The sequence below is a fragment of the Cyphellophora europaea genome (genome assembly GCF_000365145.1).
Source record: "Cyphellophora europaea CBS 101466 unplaced genomic scaffold supercont1.2, whole genome shotgun sequence".
Lineage (NCBI taxonomy): Eukaryota > Fungi > Ascomycota > Eurotiomycetes > Chaetothyriales > Cyphellophoraceae > Cyphellophora > Cyphellophora europaea.
In genome coordinates this window covers 559,456-573,681 of record NW_008481808.1, presented here as the reverse complement: position 1 = coordinate 573,681, position 14,226 = coordinate 559,456, and the positions used below count along the sequence as shown (strand labels likewise).

General features: G+C 53.8%; 4 protein-coding genes across 4 annotated transcripts; 1 reads left to right on the top strand and 3 right to left on the bottom strand.

Moving 5' to 3' along the window:
* Window positions 1-1,612: 1,612 nt before the first annotated feature.
* On the bottom strand, window positions 1,613-2,962 carry HMPREF1541_01692 (uncharacterized protein; the record flags this gene model as incomplete). The annotated part of the gene is made up of 1 exon (XM_008716049.1): window positions 1,613-2,962. The coding sequence occupies one exon, from the start codon at window positions 2,960-2,962 to the stop codon at window positions 1,613-1,615; it is 1,350 nt and encodes a 449-aa protein (XP_008714271.1).
* A 348-nt stretch (window positions 2,963-3,310) lies between these two features.
* HMPREF1541_01691 (uncharacterized protein) lies at window positions 3,311-7,813 on the top strand (the record flags this gene model as incomplete). The annotated part of the gene is made up of 2 exons (XM_008716048.1): window positions 3,311-3,456; window positions 3,508-7,813. 2 exons carry the CDS (start codon window positions 3,311-3,313, stop codon window positions 7,811-7,813), a joined length of 4,452 nt encoding a protein of 1,483 aa, XP_008714270.1.
* Window positions 7,814-9,141: 1,328 nt separating this feature from the next.
* HMPREF1541_01690 (uncharacterized protein) lies at window positions 9,142-10,672 on the bottom strand (the record flags this gene model as incomplete). The annotated part of the gene is made up of 2 exons (XM_008716047.1): window positions 9,142-9,445; window positions 9,498-10,672. 2 exons carry the CDS (start codon window positions 10,670-10,672, stop codon window positions 9,142-9,144), a joined length of 1,479 nt encoding a protein of 492 aa, XP_008714269.1.
* A 1,376-nt stretch (window positions 10,673-12,048) lies between these two features.
* On the bottom strand, window positions 12,049-13,466 carry HMPREF1541_01689 (uncharacterized protein; the record flags this gene model as incomplete). The annotated part of the gene is made up of 4 exons (XM_008716046.1): window positions 12,049-13,018; window positions 13,066-13,164; window positions 13,217-13,258; window positions 13,309-13,466. The coding sequence occupies 4 exons, from the start codon at window positions 13,464-13,466 to the stop codon at window positions 12,049-12,051; spliced, it is 1,269 nt and encodes a 422-aa protein (XP_008714268.1).
* Between the last annotated feature and the right edge of the window lie 760 nt (window positions 13,467-14,226).

Genomic DNA, 14,226 nt, shown 5'->3' with positions numbered 1-14,226 from the left:
CTACCAAGGAGACCGAGTGGAAGCCCGCCCCTGTTCCCACTACCAAGGAGACCGAGTGGAAGCCCGCCCCTGCTCCCACTACCAAGGAGACTGAGTGGAAGCCCGCCCCTGCGCCTTCCACCAAGCCCGCCCCAGCTCCGGCCCCAGAGCACTCGTGGGCTCCTGCTCCCGCCCCAGCTCCCTCTTCCGCCCCTGCGCCTGCACCGGCCCCAGAGCACTCGTGGGCTCCTGCTCCCGCACCCGCTCCCTCTTCCGCCCCTGCCCCGGCCCCCGCTCCGGCCCCAGCCAGCAGCCAGTGGGTTGATGTCAGCACCCCTGCTGCTCCCGCTGCTCCCGCTGAGACCAGCTGGGCACCTGCTCCCGCCCCCGCCCCTCCCGCGTCGACCCCTGTCGCTCCGGCTCCTCCTGCATCGACCCCCGTCGCTCCCGTCGAGTCGTACACTCCCTCTGCTCCCGCTCCCGCCGTCTCCACCTACGCCGGCTCTGCCACCGCCAACAAGCCCGTCGTCGCCTTCGCTGGTGCCGTCATGGCCCTTGTTGCCCTGGCTTAAATCTTCCCTTAGCCTCCACCTCCAATGCAAACCCAGTACACTTTGGGCTCTTGTACATACTCTTCAATTCGCCATATCCACGTGCAACCCCGCCAGGAAGCGTTGCATCGAAAGTGGAACATTGTTGCGACCATCACGACTTTTATTCCGAAAGTCTCGCGCGAGAGTTTTCTACCACTCCCAACCACTACCCTTGAGGGGGCCATCTTCATTGATGGCCCCTTGAAGGGAGCGGGATAATATCTCACCACACAAAACTCCTCCCTCTCCGCGCGAGCGTACGATCCTTTATAGACATTTTTACACTGACGAGACCCACGCACAAAACGGGCATCATGATAAGGAAGGAGAGAGGTTATTGCATAGTTTTGGCGACCGATGGCATACAGCGTCGGCGACATCAAACTGAAATTGGGGAATGGAAATTGATCATATCATGGACAAATTTGCAAAAAAAGTCCTATGGGTCAAAAACGGCGAGAAGGTGAATAGAAAAATTCGCTTCTCTCGTCGGATAAGTACATCTACTTTTTAATTGTATTAATCTCGGAAGGGGTGATCAGCATCGGCCCCGGCTGCAAATATATCAGCTTGAACAAAAACTGCCCGTTCCTTGCCATTCGTAATGTGCTCGTGACATCTTTGTTTCCAGTTGTTGTCGCGTAGGACGACCGCCTGATTGCCTCATCGCCTCGTTGCCAAGGGATGCCAAGAGACTCGGTAAACATCCATCTCCATCTACGTCCTTTTCCCTACGATCAGAACTACTGCAACGTATTTCATCGCTGGCGCGATGGGTCGTGACACAGGTGATAGACCTGGACCGATGGAGTCAGGGCCGTAGTACCGAGAAACGAAAGCTGCAACGTGTGGTCTGCCTCAATGTAGCGTTGCAACGAATCTTTGTGCAGCCCAACCAACGTTGTGAAGGATGTACGCTTTTATCCTGCGATTGTACATATTCTCGTTCCCAAACGTCTATGTATCTAATTATAACAGTGCTTGAATCCTCATCATTGCCCAGTCTTGAGATGCCCAAGCAAAGAGTAACAGTCGGTTGCTCACAGCTTTAGTTTGGTAGGCGTCGTATTCTTGGATGCCAGTGCTTCCTGTGCTTTGTCCTCTGCTTCATACTTTTCGAGAAGCTTGGCGGCCTTGACAACGTCAGGACTCGACGCCCAACAAGCCGAATCGCGGTAGGCACGTGCCCAATGCAGGTTTGGGGTGAGCCTGGTGAAATCCTCATTGAGCATAATGTCGGCCTCCTGCTCCAAGACGGGCACCAGTCTTTGCTTGAGCGTTTCGTCGATAAAGTCATAATTCTTCTTGCCGATCTCACGTTCCATGATGACGAAGAGAGACAGTGACCCGTAGTGGCGAGCGTATTCATATACATCAATGGGAGACATTGCCGCAAACCCACCCTCGCGCTTTATGAGGATGGTGTCGCAGAAGATGGTGTCCCAGTAGTCACGTAGACGATGCAACATGATGAAATGCCAGTAGATCCCACGCGTGACGGGAAACGGTAGCCGATAAAAGCCGGTAAGACCAACCATATGACCAAAAAGCAAGTCTCTGCGCCAGGGATGCTCGAGACGGCCCCCTCGCGGAGTGAAGTCAAAAGCGTGCGACGGCTTTTCAACACGCGACGCTTTCGTGAGCTTATTCATCTCTCTCCGCCATGTTTTGAAACGAGACACAATGTCGTCCATCTCTTCCCGTTGTTGGTTAGGCAGATAGCACACCTTAGGGACTGCTCGCCGTCCAAGGACCAGAAGAGCAATGGGTGTGAACTCTCCACATATCAAAAGCAGCAACGAGAACGGAATGAGTTTCTTCAGATCGGCTCGCGTGCGGTGGAATAGTTGAAATTCCCTTCGGAAGATATGGGGAATCGGTACCTCGGTGCCTTGTTTTGTCTGGTACGGATTTCCACCAAATCGCGCCACGCCGCCAATGGAGAAAGGGTGAATCCATCCTTTGAGCTCTGAGACCTCTCTGCGATTGGCTAGCAGATTCTTGAGGCCCGTCTTGTAGAACGTCCAATACGTTCGTCCGATGCGGAGCAGGTACGAGAATTGAGACTCGGAGGGTTCGCGCTTCGCAGGTATAAATGGAGGAGGACGCGTGGATGCCAGAGTACTGTTCTCCTCGGGGATATCGACGTCTGGTTTTGGTAGTGGCTCCAGACTAATGGGCATGAAAGTGGGCTTGTCGGCGTAATGCTTGAGTTGCAAGATGCCATCTTTCAAACCTGGTCTCGAGTTCTGCGGTCTTTTGATATCAGAATCCTTCTCGTTGAGATCCGAGACGACCTGCTGCCTCCACTGATGAACACCATGCCGGATTGAGGTCGAAAAGGCAAAGGCGAGAGCATGTCGGCGTCGGCTGGCGCGGGCCACGCTCATCAGTTCTCGGGTCTCGCAGTTGGGACACGGACTGCCATTGCGCAGACTACGCGCAAGGGATCCCCGAGGAACCACAATTGACATTTAAACGTGCGGGAGCGAAGCGAAGCGAGGAAACATAGAAGCAAAAGACCATGATGCTGCCGTCATACGATCCGGAATTTTTTGGAGAAGATTCACCAGTCAAACGCGGCACGCGTCTCTCCGACACCGTGGCCTCGCCCAAATTAATTGTCCCCAGTGCTGACATCTTGCTCGCGGTCATGCTCTCATTTCTGCCCTGATATTGCCTCCGAGCTCACGCAGCCGTTCTCCTGACACTTGCTGGCAGCCGTCGGAGCACCTACGATGCGGCCGCAGAAGGTGCCATGGAGAGGGGCTCTGATCCTCTCCCTGGCCTGTCTCTTAGAGTCACACGCTGCCTGGGCTTCTCACTCTGTCAATGTTGCACTACAGACTTCATTTAATGCGGCTCCGTTTCTGGTAGAACTGCTGTAAGTCTACTTGGTTCCAGGCTATGCTAATTCCAGCTGATATCCGCGCAGAGAAACTGCCGCTGCTGAGAGCCCTGCCTCGTACTTCCCCCTCCTTGACCGCATTGCACAGCGCACTTTCGCCGAGGCTCAGACGGAGAAAGAGTTATACGAGAGATTCATTCAGGTCCTCCAGGACGATGGACACTTCACCGATGGCGAGTCGCTAGCATCGTTCAAGTTTGCCCTCAGCCTGCACGAAGCGGCACCCAGGATAGAGGCACACTTTCAATACTACAATGCCACGGTCCAGCCTCATATGATGGCAGCGCAGGACGCTGTTTGTCCAGTATGGGTTCATTTTGACGGTCAACAATATTGTTCTCCGGCTTTGGAGAGAGCCCAACAACCCGTGGCATTTGAGACCTCCGAGAACGTTCTCCCATTTGATAGGGTTCTCGGACCTGCAGAGGCGCCTGCGTCTATCATCTACGCCGACATTACTCATCCTCTCTTTGCAGACTTTCACAACACCATCTCCGAGACTGCACGCGATGGTACAACTTCCTATCGTATCCGTTACAGGCCGTCCGAGACCCGCTCCGAACCTGTGCCTTTGAGTGGTTATGGAGTGGAGCTCAACCTCAAACGAACTGATTACATTGTCATCGACGACCGAGAGGCGGGGAGTGCCGATGAAGTCAAGCAAGATGCAGCCAAGGAACCCGATGCCAATGACGAGCTTCAAATCAAATCCTTGACTACGAGTGAGCTGTACAGCTTGGGCTTGAACGCAGCAAGCTGGGTTGCATCGAATCCAAACCCAATGCAAGCTCTGTTGCAGGTGTCGACTGATTTTCCCAAGTACTCGTCCTTCCTCGCCTCCCAGGATGCCAATGAAGATTTTCTGAAAGAGCATCTCAGCAACAGAGAAATTCTTCTGCCATCAGGCTTCAATGCACTGTGGATCAATGGACTCCAAATCGAGAACCGGCAAGTCAACGCGTACTCGTTGCTTGAACATCTGCGTCGGGAACGCAAGTTGATCGGCCAGATGAAAGATATTGGCCTGACCCCAACCGAAGCTGTCAACATCCTCGCCCACGAAGTGATTGCGGAATCTGCCAGAAATGCCGCCGACCACCGCTTCGACTGGCGTGATGATCTTGAGGGAGGTGAGGTTATCATTTTCATGAACGACCTCGAACAGGACAAACGCTACACAGGCTGGCCGACCTCTCTTACAGGGCTGTTTCAAAGGACATATCCTGGACAGCTTCCTGCTGTGGCAAGAGACATCCATAACATCATCGTTCCGTTCGAAGTCGACAATCTCAAAGATCTCGAGCTTGTCACTACCGCATTGCAGAGTCTCATCAAACGTAAGGTTCCCATCCGCATTGGCTTGGTCCCGATTGGCGCCTCCAAAGCTGCTCAGACGTACGGCAAACTTTCATATCATTTGTTAGATACTTACGGGCTTGCAACCTTCCTATCCTTCTACCAGGAAACGGTCAAATCCGGTAAGCTTGCAGCACAACCAGAGAAGCTATTCGCAGCTACCATCAAGGAACGGAAGCTGCGGCAGGACAAGACCGCACTAAGCTACACCGAAGTCTTGGAAAGTGAGGAACTGGAACAAAGACTTCGTCACCGGGATGCGTACGTCGACCGCCTTGAGCTTCGAGGCTCTACAGCTCCCTTCATCGTGAACGGAGTCGTGCTTGCCCGTACCGAAAGCTGGTTTGAGACTATGAGTCAAAGGGTATACATGGATCTACAAGTCATCATGCAGGCGGTCTATGAGGGATCCTTGCCCGAGGATGCATCAGCTCGCGATCATCTAATCGCGGAGGCTATCACCCGGAGAAACGAGCTTGTCATCCCGCACGATCTCAAGGATATCAAAGTCGTGGACGTGGCTGCACTCACTGCTGACCATGCGGATGCCTTCGCCAAGATGCCGCGGATCGTTGGCGCAGAAGCGGTCTTGATGGCGGATCGTGCTCACATGCTTGTCGTAGCAGATCTGAATACAGAAGATGGCAGAAGTCTTGCGAGCGCCGCAGTCGAGTTCCAAACAAAGGTTCCCGAGATTGAGGTCATGTTGGTGCACAGCGCAGGAGATCCTTCCGAGCCTGGAATCTCTACATTAATGTACCACTGGCAGCGCGAGACCGGGCCGAAGCTATCCGCGGAGCAACAGGCCAAAGTGCAAGCGTTCCTGGGCGGGTCTGATGCTAAGATACGGATGCCTCAAGAAGTACAGCAGGAGGCTGCACAGTATTGGGCATTGGCCAACGGGCTGATCCGTGACCTGGGCCTAAAGGCTGGGGAGAACGGATTGTGGCTCAACGGCCGTATGCTCGGCCCTCTCCGACGATCGCTCGGCGTGGAGGACTTGCAGCTCCTTTTGGATTTTGAGAGATCCGCAAGGCTAGCACCGGTGACCATGGCTGTTGCAGCAACCGGTCTAGAAGACAAATTCAAGGAGCCTCTGGATGTAGCCAAGATTACAGCCGTGGTTGCAAGGTCACAAAAGTCAGAATTGCCGGAGGGCATGCGCGACTCTGCACCGCTTCTACGACTCGATCGCTACCGATTGTGGAACGACACGCACACTGCCATTACAGTCGGCACCAGTGACGATCCCACATTACAAGTCGTGGCAGTCCTTGATCCTGTGTCTGAGGTCTCGCAGCCATGGATATCGATCCTCCATACCCTGTCAGAGCTCGAAGGTGTCAATCTCAAGATTTTCCTGAATCCAAGGGGCCAGCTGACCGAATTGCCGTCGAAGAGGTTTTATCGACAAGTTCTCGGCTCCGCACCGTCATTCGATGCTGATGGTATTCGTGTCTCGCCAAAGGCTTCTTTCAACAAGCTTCCTGAGGACACTTTGTTCAATCTGGACCTGATCTTACCACCTTCTTGGCTCGTTGCTCCCAAAACATCAGTCGATGACCTAGACAACATAAAGTTCAGTGGCACAGAGCATGATGTGCATGCAGTGTACGAGCTTGAACACATCCTCATTGAAGGCCATGCCCGTGATGTGACAGTCAACCCGCCCCCGCGCGGCGTGCAGCTGCTGCTCGGCACTGCGGAAGATCCTCATTTTACTGACACCATCATCATGGCCAATCTGGGCTATTTCCAGTTCAAGGCTAACCCAGGCTACTGGCAGATTTCTCTCAAGCCTGGCAGATCTTCAAAGATCTACAATCTCGATAGCGTTGGACCTGATGGCTACCTGGCCGTACCTGGTGACGAGACGTCGTCAGTGGCGCTGATGAGCTTTCAAGGCACGACGCTGTTCCCTCGCCTATCGCGAAAACCTGGCATGGAGGAGGCCGAGGTATTGGAGTCAACCACACCAGGTTCAGCTATGGACTACCTGAACAAAGGTGCATCATTTGCCTCATCTGCGCTATCGTCACTCGGAATCAAGACGAGCAGCACGACCAATGCCGATATCAACATCTTTTCTGTTGCGTCAGGTCACCTTTACGAACGTATGCTCAACATCATGATGGTGTCGGTCATGAAGCATACGAAGCACTCCGTCAAATTCTGGTTCATCGAGCAATTCTTATCGCCAGCATTTAAGTCGACCTTACCATCATTGGCGGAACACTACGGGTTTGAGTACGAGATGGTGACATACAAATGGCCGCATTGGCTAAGGGCCCAAACAGAGAAGCAAAGAGAGATCTGGGGCTACAAGATTCTCTTCCTGGATGTGTTGTTTCCTGTCGACCTTGACAAGGTCATCTTCGTCGATGCTGATCAGATCGTGCGGACGGACATGATGGAGCTCAACAAGGTCAACCTCAAGGGCGCACCATACGGCTTCACACCAATGTGCGACTCGAGGACTGAAATGGAGGGCTTCCGGTTTTGGAAACAAGGATATTGGGAAACATATCTGCGGGGCAAACCCTACCACATTTCCGCCCTCTACGTGGTCGACCTGAAGAAGTTCCGGGAGGTTGCGGCGGGCGACCGACTACGTCAGCAATACCACTCGCTTTCAGCAGATCCGGCGAGCCTCAGCAACTTGGACCAGGATCTTCCAAACCACATGCAGCACAACCTCCCCATCTTCAGCCTGCCGCAGGAATGGCTCTGGTGTGAGACATGGTGCAGCGACGAGAGCCTCAAAGACGCCAAAACCATTGACCTCTGTAACAATCCCCAGACAAAAGAGCCGAAGCTCGACCGGGCGAGACGGCAGGTCCCAGAGTGGACCGAATATGACAACGAGATCAGGGAGGTCATTGCCAAGGCACGTGGCGATGTGCCTGCGATGCAACAAGCGGGTGATTCTGTTGCGCAAGCTGACGCGCAGACGCCGCTGAAGAAGGACGAGTTATGAGCTTTGAATTTTACCAGCGACTCGATAGAGCTAGGATGCTAGACTAGGCTATAGAACAATGTACAACATTAACCATCGCCGAGGTGGCTCTTACGCCGAGTCGACTTCAGATTCTGATACAACATATGGCACCCCTTTCCAGATTCATGGCATTTTCCAATATCGTCCAGGAGCACGAGAGTTATGGGCTCTAGCCATCAGCGGCAAGAGTCGGACGGCTTGAATGGCTATGCAGACGCAGACGCAGACGCAGACGGCGACACAAATGCAAGATCAGAATCAGAATCAGACTCGGACTCCGACTCGGACCAAAAGCCACACCCAAGCGCCCACCCGGCCAGCCTGTGGAGCTGCCGCGCGCCATATCATGAGCGGTAGCGACGTAGTCCCGATCTGCCGTGTGCATACATACAAGAGAGGCATGACATGGCATGAGACGACACGAAACACCGCGGAGCCCTCGAAAACAGTGGCCTGGCTGTGGCTGGTTGGCTCCCAAACGAGTCTCTTGCCAACCAACCTAACCTGGATATGAATGTACTCGGGTCTACGTCGTCCACTTACCCGCGGTACGCGTGCACGCGTGGCCGCCGACACAAGGTTGTTAGTGAGTGAGTGGGGGACAGGAATCGATTGGAAAAGGGCTTGCTTGCTGCGTAAATGTGCGAGTGTCTGCTCATTCTGTCTGCTTTACGTAATGTGTGCTGTGCTGTGAGTTATCAGATCTAGTCTGCCAGGCTCGCCCACGTTACGGGGACCGACAGCTTGTCTCTAGACTCCCAAGACGCATTCATGAGCCAGGAGGGGCGTATTTTGAGTATGATCTGTTCACTTTCAACGCGAAGGCCCGCCGCCTTTTGTGTTCCCCTGGCCGAGTCTCCTGAAGTTGAGACCGAAGCAGCCAAAACGGACTGAAGGCCGCCGTATCCCTGTGCCGTACTCCGCTGTAAAAATACAAAACCTTTTTCTCGTGTGCTGCGAATTAAATATGTACAGTATGCTGGTCTCCCTGTAGCAAGTGCTACCGAGAGAACACCAGCATGCGCCGTCTCCGTGGTCCGAGAATGCCTGTTCACCGGTCCTGTCCGTTTCGTGTCGTCATGTCATGCATCCAATCATGGCATGATGGAAAATGATGCAAATTGCGAAGATTAAAGGTGCAGCTGCCCCCGTTATGCATCGGTAGTGACGAGTTGAAGGTGTGGCATGCTTGCCCAAAAATAGCCGTGGCGCGGAGTCCACCCTAGGATGGTGGTTCACAAGCCGCAGCTCGTTTGAAGGCCGCGTCGTCGTTGTTGTGGTGGGTGGCTTGGCGCGATCATCTGTACCTACGAGCGCTGCATGGCCGCCTGCATAGCACCATTTTGCATGTTGGCCATGCCGTATGGGTTGGCGTGGACGTTGAATTGATTGGGATCCTGCACACCGTTCAAGAACTGGCCGATGCCCTGAGCATGTCCGACAGGGCAGTCCTTGTGGCTCATGAGTAACGCGCGGAGGCTGCGGATTTCCTCGTGTAGTTGTCCAACTTGCTGGTTGAGAGATTCATTCTCGGCAGAGTACATCTCCACCTTGGCTTGCAGGTTAGCCAGCCACTGCTTCTTCCGTTGACGGCACTTCAAGGCAGCAACGCTAACACGAATCAGTCAATATACGTATAACAATAACCGTAAAAGGAACATACCGATTTCGCTCGAGGAAGTTCCGGCGTTTCTCCTCGTCAGTCATCTTTCCCTTGCCATGAGGCTGAGCGCCGTCTTGGTCGTCGTCCATATCATCATCATCATCTCCCTCGTCGTCATCGTCCGGATGTGGGTCTAAAGCCGGATCAACATTGGCAGTGCCGTTGTTGTTCTTGGCTCGCTTGTTGCTACCTTTAGTTGAAGCCTCCGACTTTCGTCGATTGTTGGCTTGCTCGGACTTTGTGGTAGTCTTCTTGCCACGACGGTTAGATGGAGTAGCCTCGGGGCTCTCACCATCTTCACCGTTCGCGCTGCCTTCAGCCGAGCCCGTCGTCCTTCGCTCGCTACTCCGGGTCAGCATTTGCTGAGCGCTCTGGTTAGGAACGGCGAACTGCCCATTGGCCTGGGCGCCTTTGGCGAGCATGAAGAGGCCATTGGCTGCGTCAGTAGCATCGTGTTGAGCATCCATGGTGGTGGTTTCTTGGGGATTGGATGTGCTTGGGTATTGATTGTTCTTGTTGCGCGCAGCTGCGTTCATAGCAGTGCGATGAAAGTCGAGTGTACCAGGAGTGGCTCCACCACTCTGGAGTTGTTGGAACAAAGCTTGAGAGTTCGGACTGGGGGCCGGGAACATAGACCCGCCGCCGCCAGGGGTCAGACCAGTCCTCAGCGAGGACTCGTTAGGGGTAGGAAAGCCGCGTCCAATACTATCAAAGTAGTCGCCAGACTGCGGACCAGGTAGCATAGCAGGGCTCAATGGCCCAGACCGCAATGATCCACCTTGCCAGCCGTAGCCTCCTCCGGAATTGGCGCCGGGAATCGCTGGTGATGTGAGGGCTGCTACACCAGGTAGAAGACTCTTGCCCGGTGTTTCCGACGAAGGCGCGCCGAATGATTGCTCAAATGGGTTAAACTCTTGCGCAATGCCGTTGGAGGTATTGTGCAGCGCAGAAAAATAATCTGGGGTCTCGGCTGGGTTGGATGGCTTGGGTGGAGGAGCGAGTGGCTCGGTTGTGGTGACGGCTGGTTTCGAGTCTTCGGCCTGCGAAGTAATCTGTGGCACTGCCCACAGGGTGAGTCCAATGCAAACGATAATGAGATGTGTCACCCACCTGGAAGAGATGCCTTGTCTTGCGACGGCGATGTCTTTGGCGCGGAGTCTGGATGATGTCAACATTTGTCGCGGCGGAGGGGGAGGCAATAGTAGGCGTGTCGCGATCAGATGGTGATGTCGAAGCAATCATTCTACGGGCAGACGATGAGATGCATACCTTCTTGCTTAACCGCAGCCTTCTTTTGGTCCATAGGAGATGAAGTCCTAGAGACAGGACCACTACCGAGATGAGGCACAGGTGCACTCGAAGCAACCGCTGCAGAAGCCATTAGTTATGACGTATTGAAGGCCCGAGCAAGTGAATGATGGCACAGGGCAACAAAAGGCAGCTCAGAAAAGGTTGTGGTACAGGCGTGTAGAAGCTTGGCCGACTGAGGAGAGAGGTGGCTGGATATGACGAAGCAGCTACGTCAGTCAGAGGTGATGTCGATGATATAAAGAGAGCGAGAGAAATCAGCGGGAAGAATTGGGGGTGCGTCTCTCCTCGTCGGCTTGCCACCTCAGACGACGTTTTGACCAATGAGCTGGCCTTCTTGATGCCACTGGACCCCACATTTCCTGAAGCAGATAAGCGTGGGTGTTTGGTGCCGACCGTTCGTCATCGCAGATTTGCGCCTTCATCTGCGTTTCGCGTCCTCCTTCACCTCCCGTTCTCGGGACCAAGATCCGTATGCGCAATCGAGCACAGGGGGGATCTCATGGGGCTTGGGCTTACCTATTGTATGAACTCCGTAGATTATAATCTAGAGAGGCTGCGTGCTAGCGATTGCCGAGGTGGACGAGACCGTGCGTCCGTGTGTTTCTTTGGTGGGAGGAATGACGCCACCAGTCTCTTGTTTGTCTCACTAAACGCCAATAATGTCGGTATCGCGTGGCCTTGCGCCGTGGTTCCGGATATATGCAGCCGGTGGATTTTGGTTCGCAATCTTCGCAAATACAAGAGTGGATAATTGATACTTGTACAACGCGCGTTGCGGTATGATAACTGCAGTCACGTAGACCAAAACAAAGAGGCACGGGAATACGAGGGTGAAATGCTGCAGGGGAAGGAACGAACTTCGATGAAAGGGAGATGACGACACCGTGGATTCCTTGATCCAACCACCAATCCAATTACAGGAGCACAATTACCGGGACTTGGCGCCATCCAAAGACCACGGTACTCCAGCTCAGTACTCCGTACTCAGCCTCCCTGGATTAATAATTCCACACCATTCGGAAAGTATGTGAATTCAATTCGCGTGGTAACGCGAGACAAACCATCGGGCTTCGGCTATCACTACTGTGGGAGATATACTTGAACCAACAGTGCATTGTATTCCTTGAGCCCTCTCTATGACGGGTTTTGGTACAGCTAGTGAACGCCTGCAAATGGCCACGCGTTGGTACATTGAAGTCCCCCACCACTATCCACTTCCCCGGGGTCCCTATCTTGCAAATTACTTGTAGAAATCGAATTTGTCAGCCTCCTGTGCACCCTTGACCTGGCTTGAATATGCGTCTTCGAGGTCTGACTGGATGATGTTGTAGCGGTTCTTCCTCACTGCTCGTAAGCCCGCCTCTTGCATGATGGCGGCGATAATGGCACCAGATAGTGGGTCGTTGCGGACAATCAGTGAGTCCAGGTCAACTTCAGGGGACAATGACATCTTGCTTGCAATCGTCGAAAAGATCAGTCGTCGTTCTCGCCGGTCGCGTAGTGAGGGAAATTCGATCTTACGGTCCAGGCGACCAGGACGCAGCAACGCAGGATCCAGAGTATCGGCTCGGTTGGTGGCCATGATGACTTTGACGTTGGCTGTCTGGTCGAAACCGTCCATTTGGTTCAGCAGCTCGAGCAAGATACGCTGCACTTCTCTGTCGGCACCGGTCTGAGCATCGAAACGCTTGGTTGCAATCGCATCAATCTCGTCGATGAAAATGATTGCGGGTGAGTTCTCGCGGGCCATTCTGAACACGTCACGCACCATGCGTGGGCCTTCACCCAGATATTTCTGCACAAACTCTGAGCCAACGACTCGTATGAAGCTGGCCGTCGTGCTATTCGCCACCGCTTTGACTAGCATGGTCTTGCCTGTACCGGGAGGACCGTAGAGCAAAACGCCGCGTGGAGGATCAATGCCAATCTGCTTATAGAGGTCGAAGTGCGTCAAAGGAAGCTCCACCGCTTCTCGGATCTCCTGCTTCTGCATGTCGAGACCTCCAACATCGGCGTAGGTCACATCAGGCTTCTCGTCCGCTCCAAGCATTGCAATCGATGAGTCAGCCTCGGGCGGAAGGATGTCGACGAGCGAGTTGGAGTGTCGGTGCAGAGCGACCGAAGACGATGGCTTGAGCTTTTCGCGATCGAGGGTAGACAGAATTCGAACGACATAATTAGAGCCTGTTGAAGACTGGACGATACCGGTACTGTAGCAGTTAGCCAAAGAAGCGGACGCTGGTACATCATAGCCTACTTCTGATCAATCGCCTCCATGAATTGTCCGATCACCAGTGGCACGCTCTGTATTCGCTTAATTTCTTCTTGCGCTCGCACCAACTCCCGCTTGAGTGATCTAGGGACCGATTAGAGGACGACTGTGATTCTCAAGATGTTGTGGTTCATACCGCTGTTCATCCTTGATGTACTCCTCTTGCAGCTTGATGTATCTGTTTCGGATCAGTCCAAGCTCGAACATGTTCCTGCTGTGCGAACGTACTCTAAATGTCGCTGCAGTCGCTTCAGTGTTGAATATTCATCCTCTCCATTCGCTCCAACTCCTTCGAACGAATCGATCTCGGGCATGGAATCCGACGGGAGCGTCTTCTTGTGAGGTGGCACAGTATTGACTGGATTCTCTACAGCGACGTCGGCCATGATGGGCGATTGACACTATCGATGTCTACAAAGACTGGAGAGGAGTGGGACGTGCAAGAGGAATAAGCCGATTGATGGAAGATAACAAGGATCGATCTAGCTGGATTCGATGCTGAAGCTGCATCAACTTCAACCCGCGCGTCCTGCGTTCAGCCTGTTGAAGTCGCAGTGCCAAGACGGCAGCCTCGTCTGTTGCCGGAACTAAGCTCGATTGAGACAGTAGTGAAGTTGCCCACTTTTGGCATGTTCCTGGGACGGACTCAACAGGTGAGAAATCGTGGGCTGTAAAACATGGGCTGCTACGCAAGACGTGCTGCTGCGAGCACCATGTGAATGAGATGAGCTGACGGAGGGTGAGCCGGCGGTGTTTCGTGGCCAATTAGGCACGACCCAACTGAGTGGATAGCGAGGGTCGCCGGGTGAAGACTGGGCTTGGGATCGTCGCCTCTGGAGTCCGCCCGCTTCAAAGTCCAACCTTCTGCTCCTCTCTCGACTCGGGGCCAGCCACTGGGGCGAATTCGTGACCCCGTCTTCCGGACAGACACATGGCAATCCGGCACATAGGTTCTGGGGCTTACACGAATCAGAAAGGAGGCAGTCCATTAGAATGTGATCAGCTTTGTGCCTTCCAGTGACACATCTTCCTCTTGATCAGCTGAACGGTGGGCCGGGTAGTTAGGCATGAGTGCCTGCGATGGGTATGCAGAACCAGCAGCAGGTGTATCTAGAGTGGGCATTTCTACAGCTACCGGTATGCTAA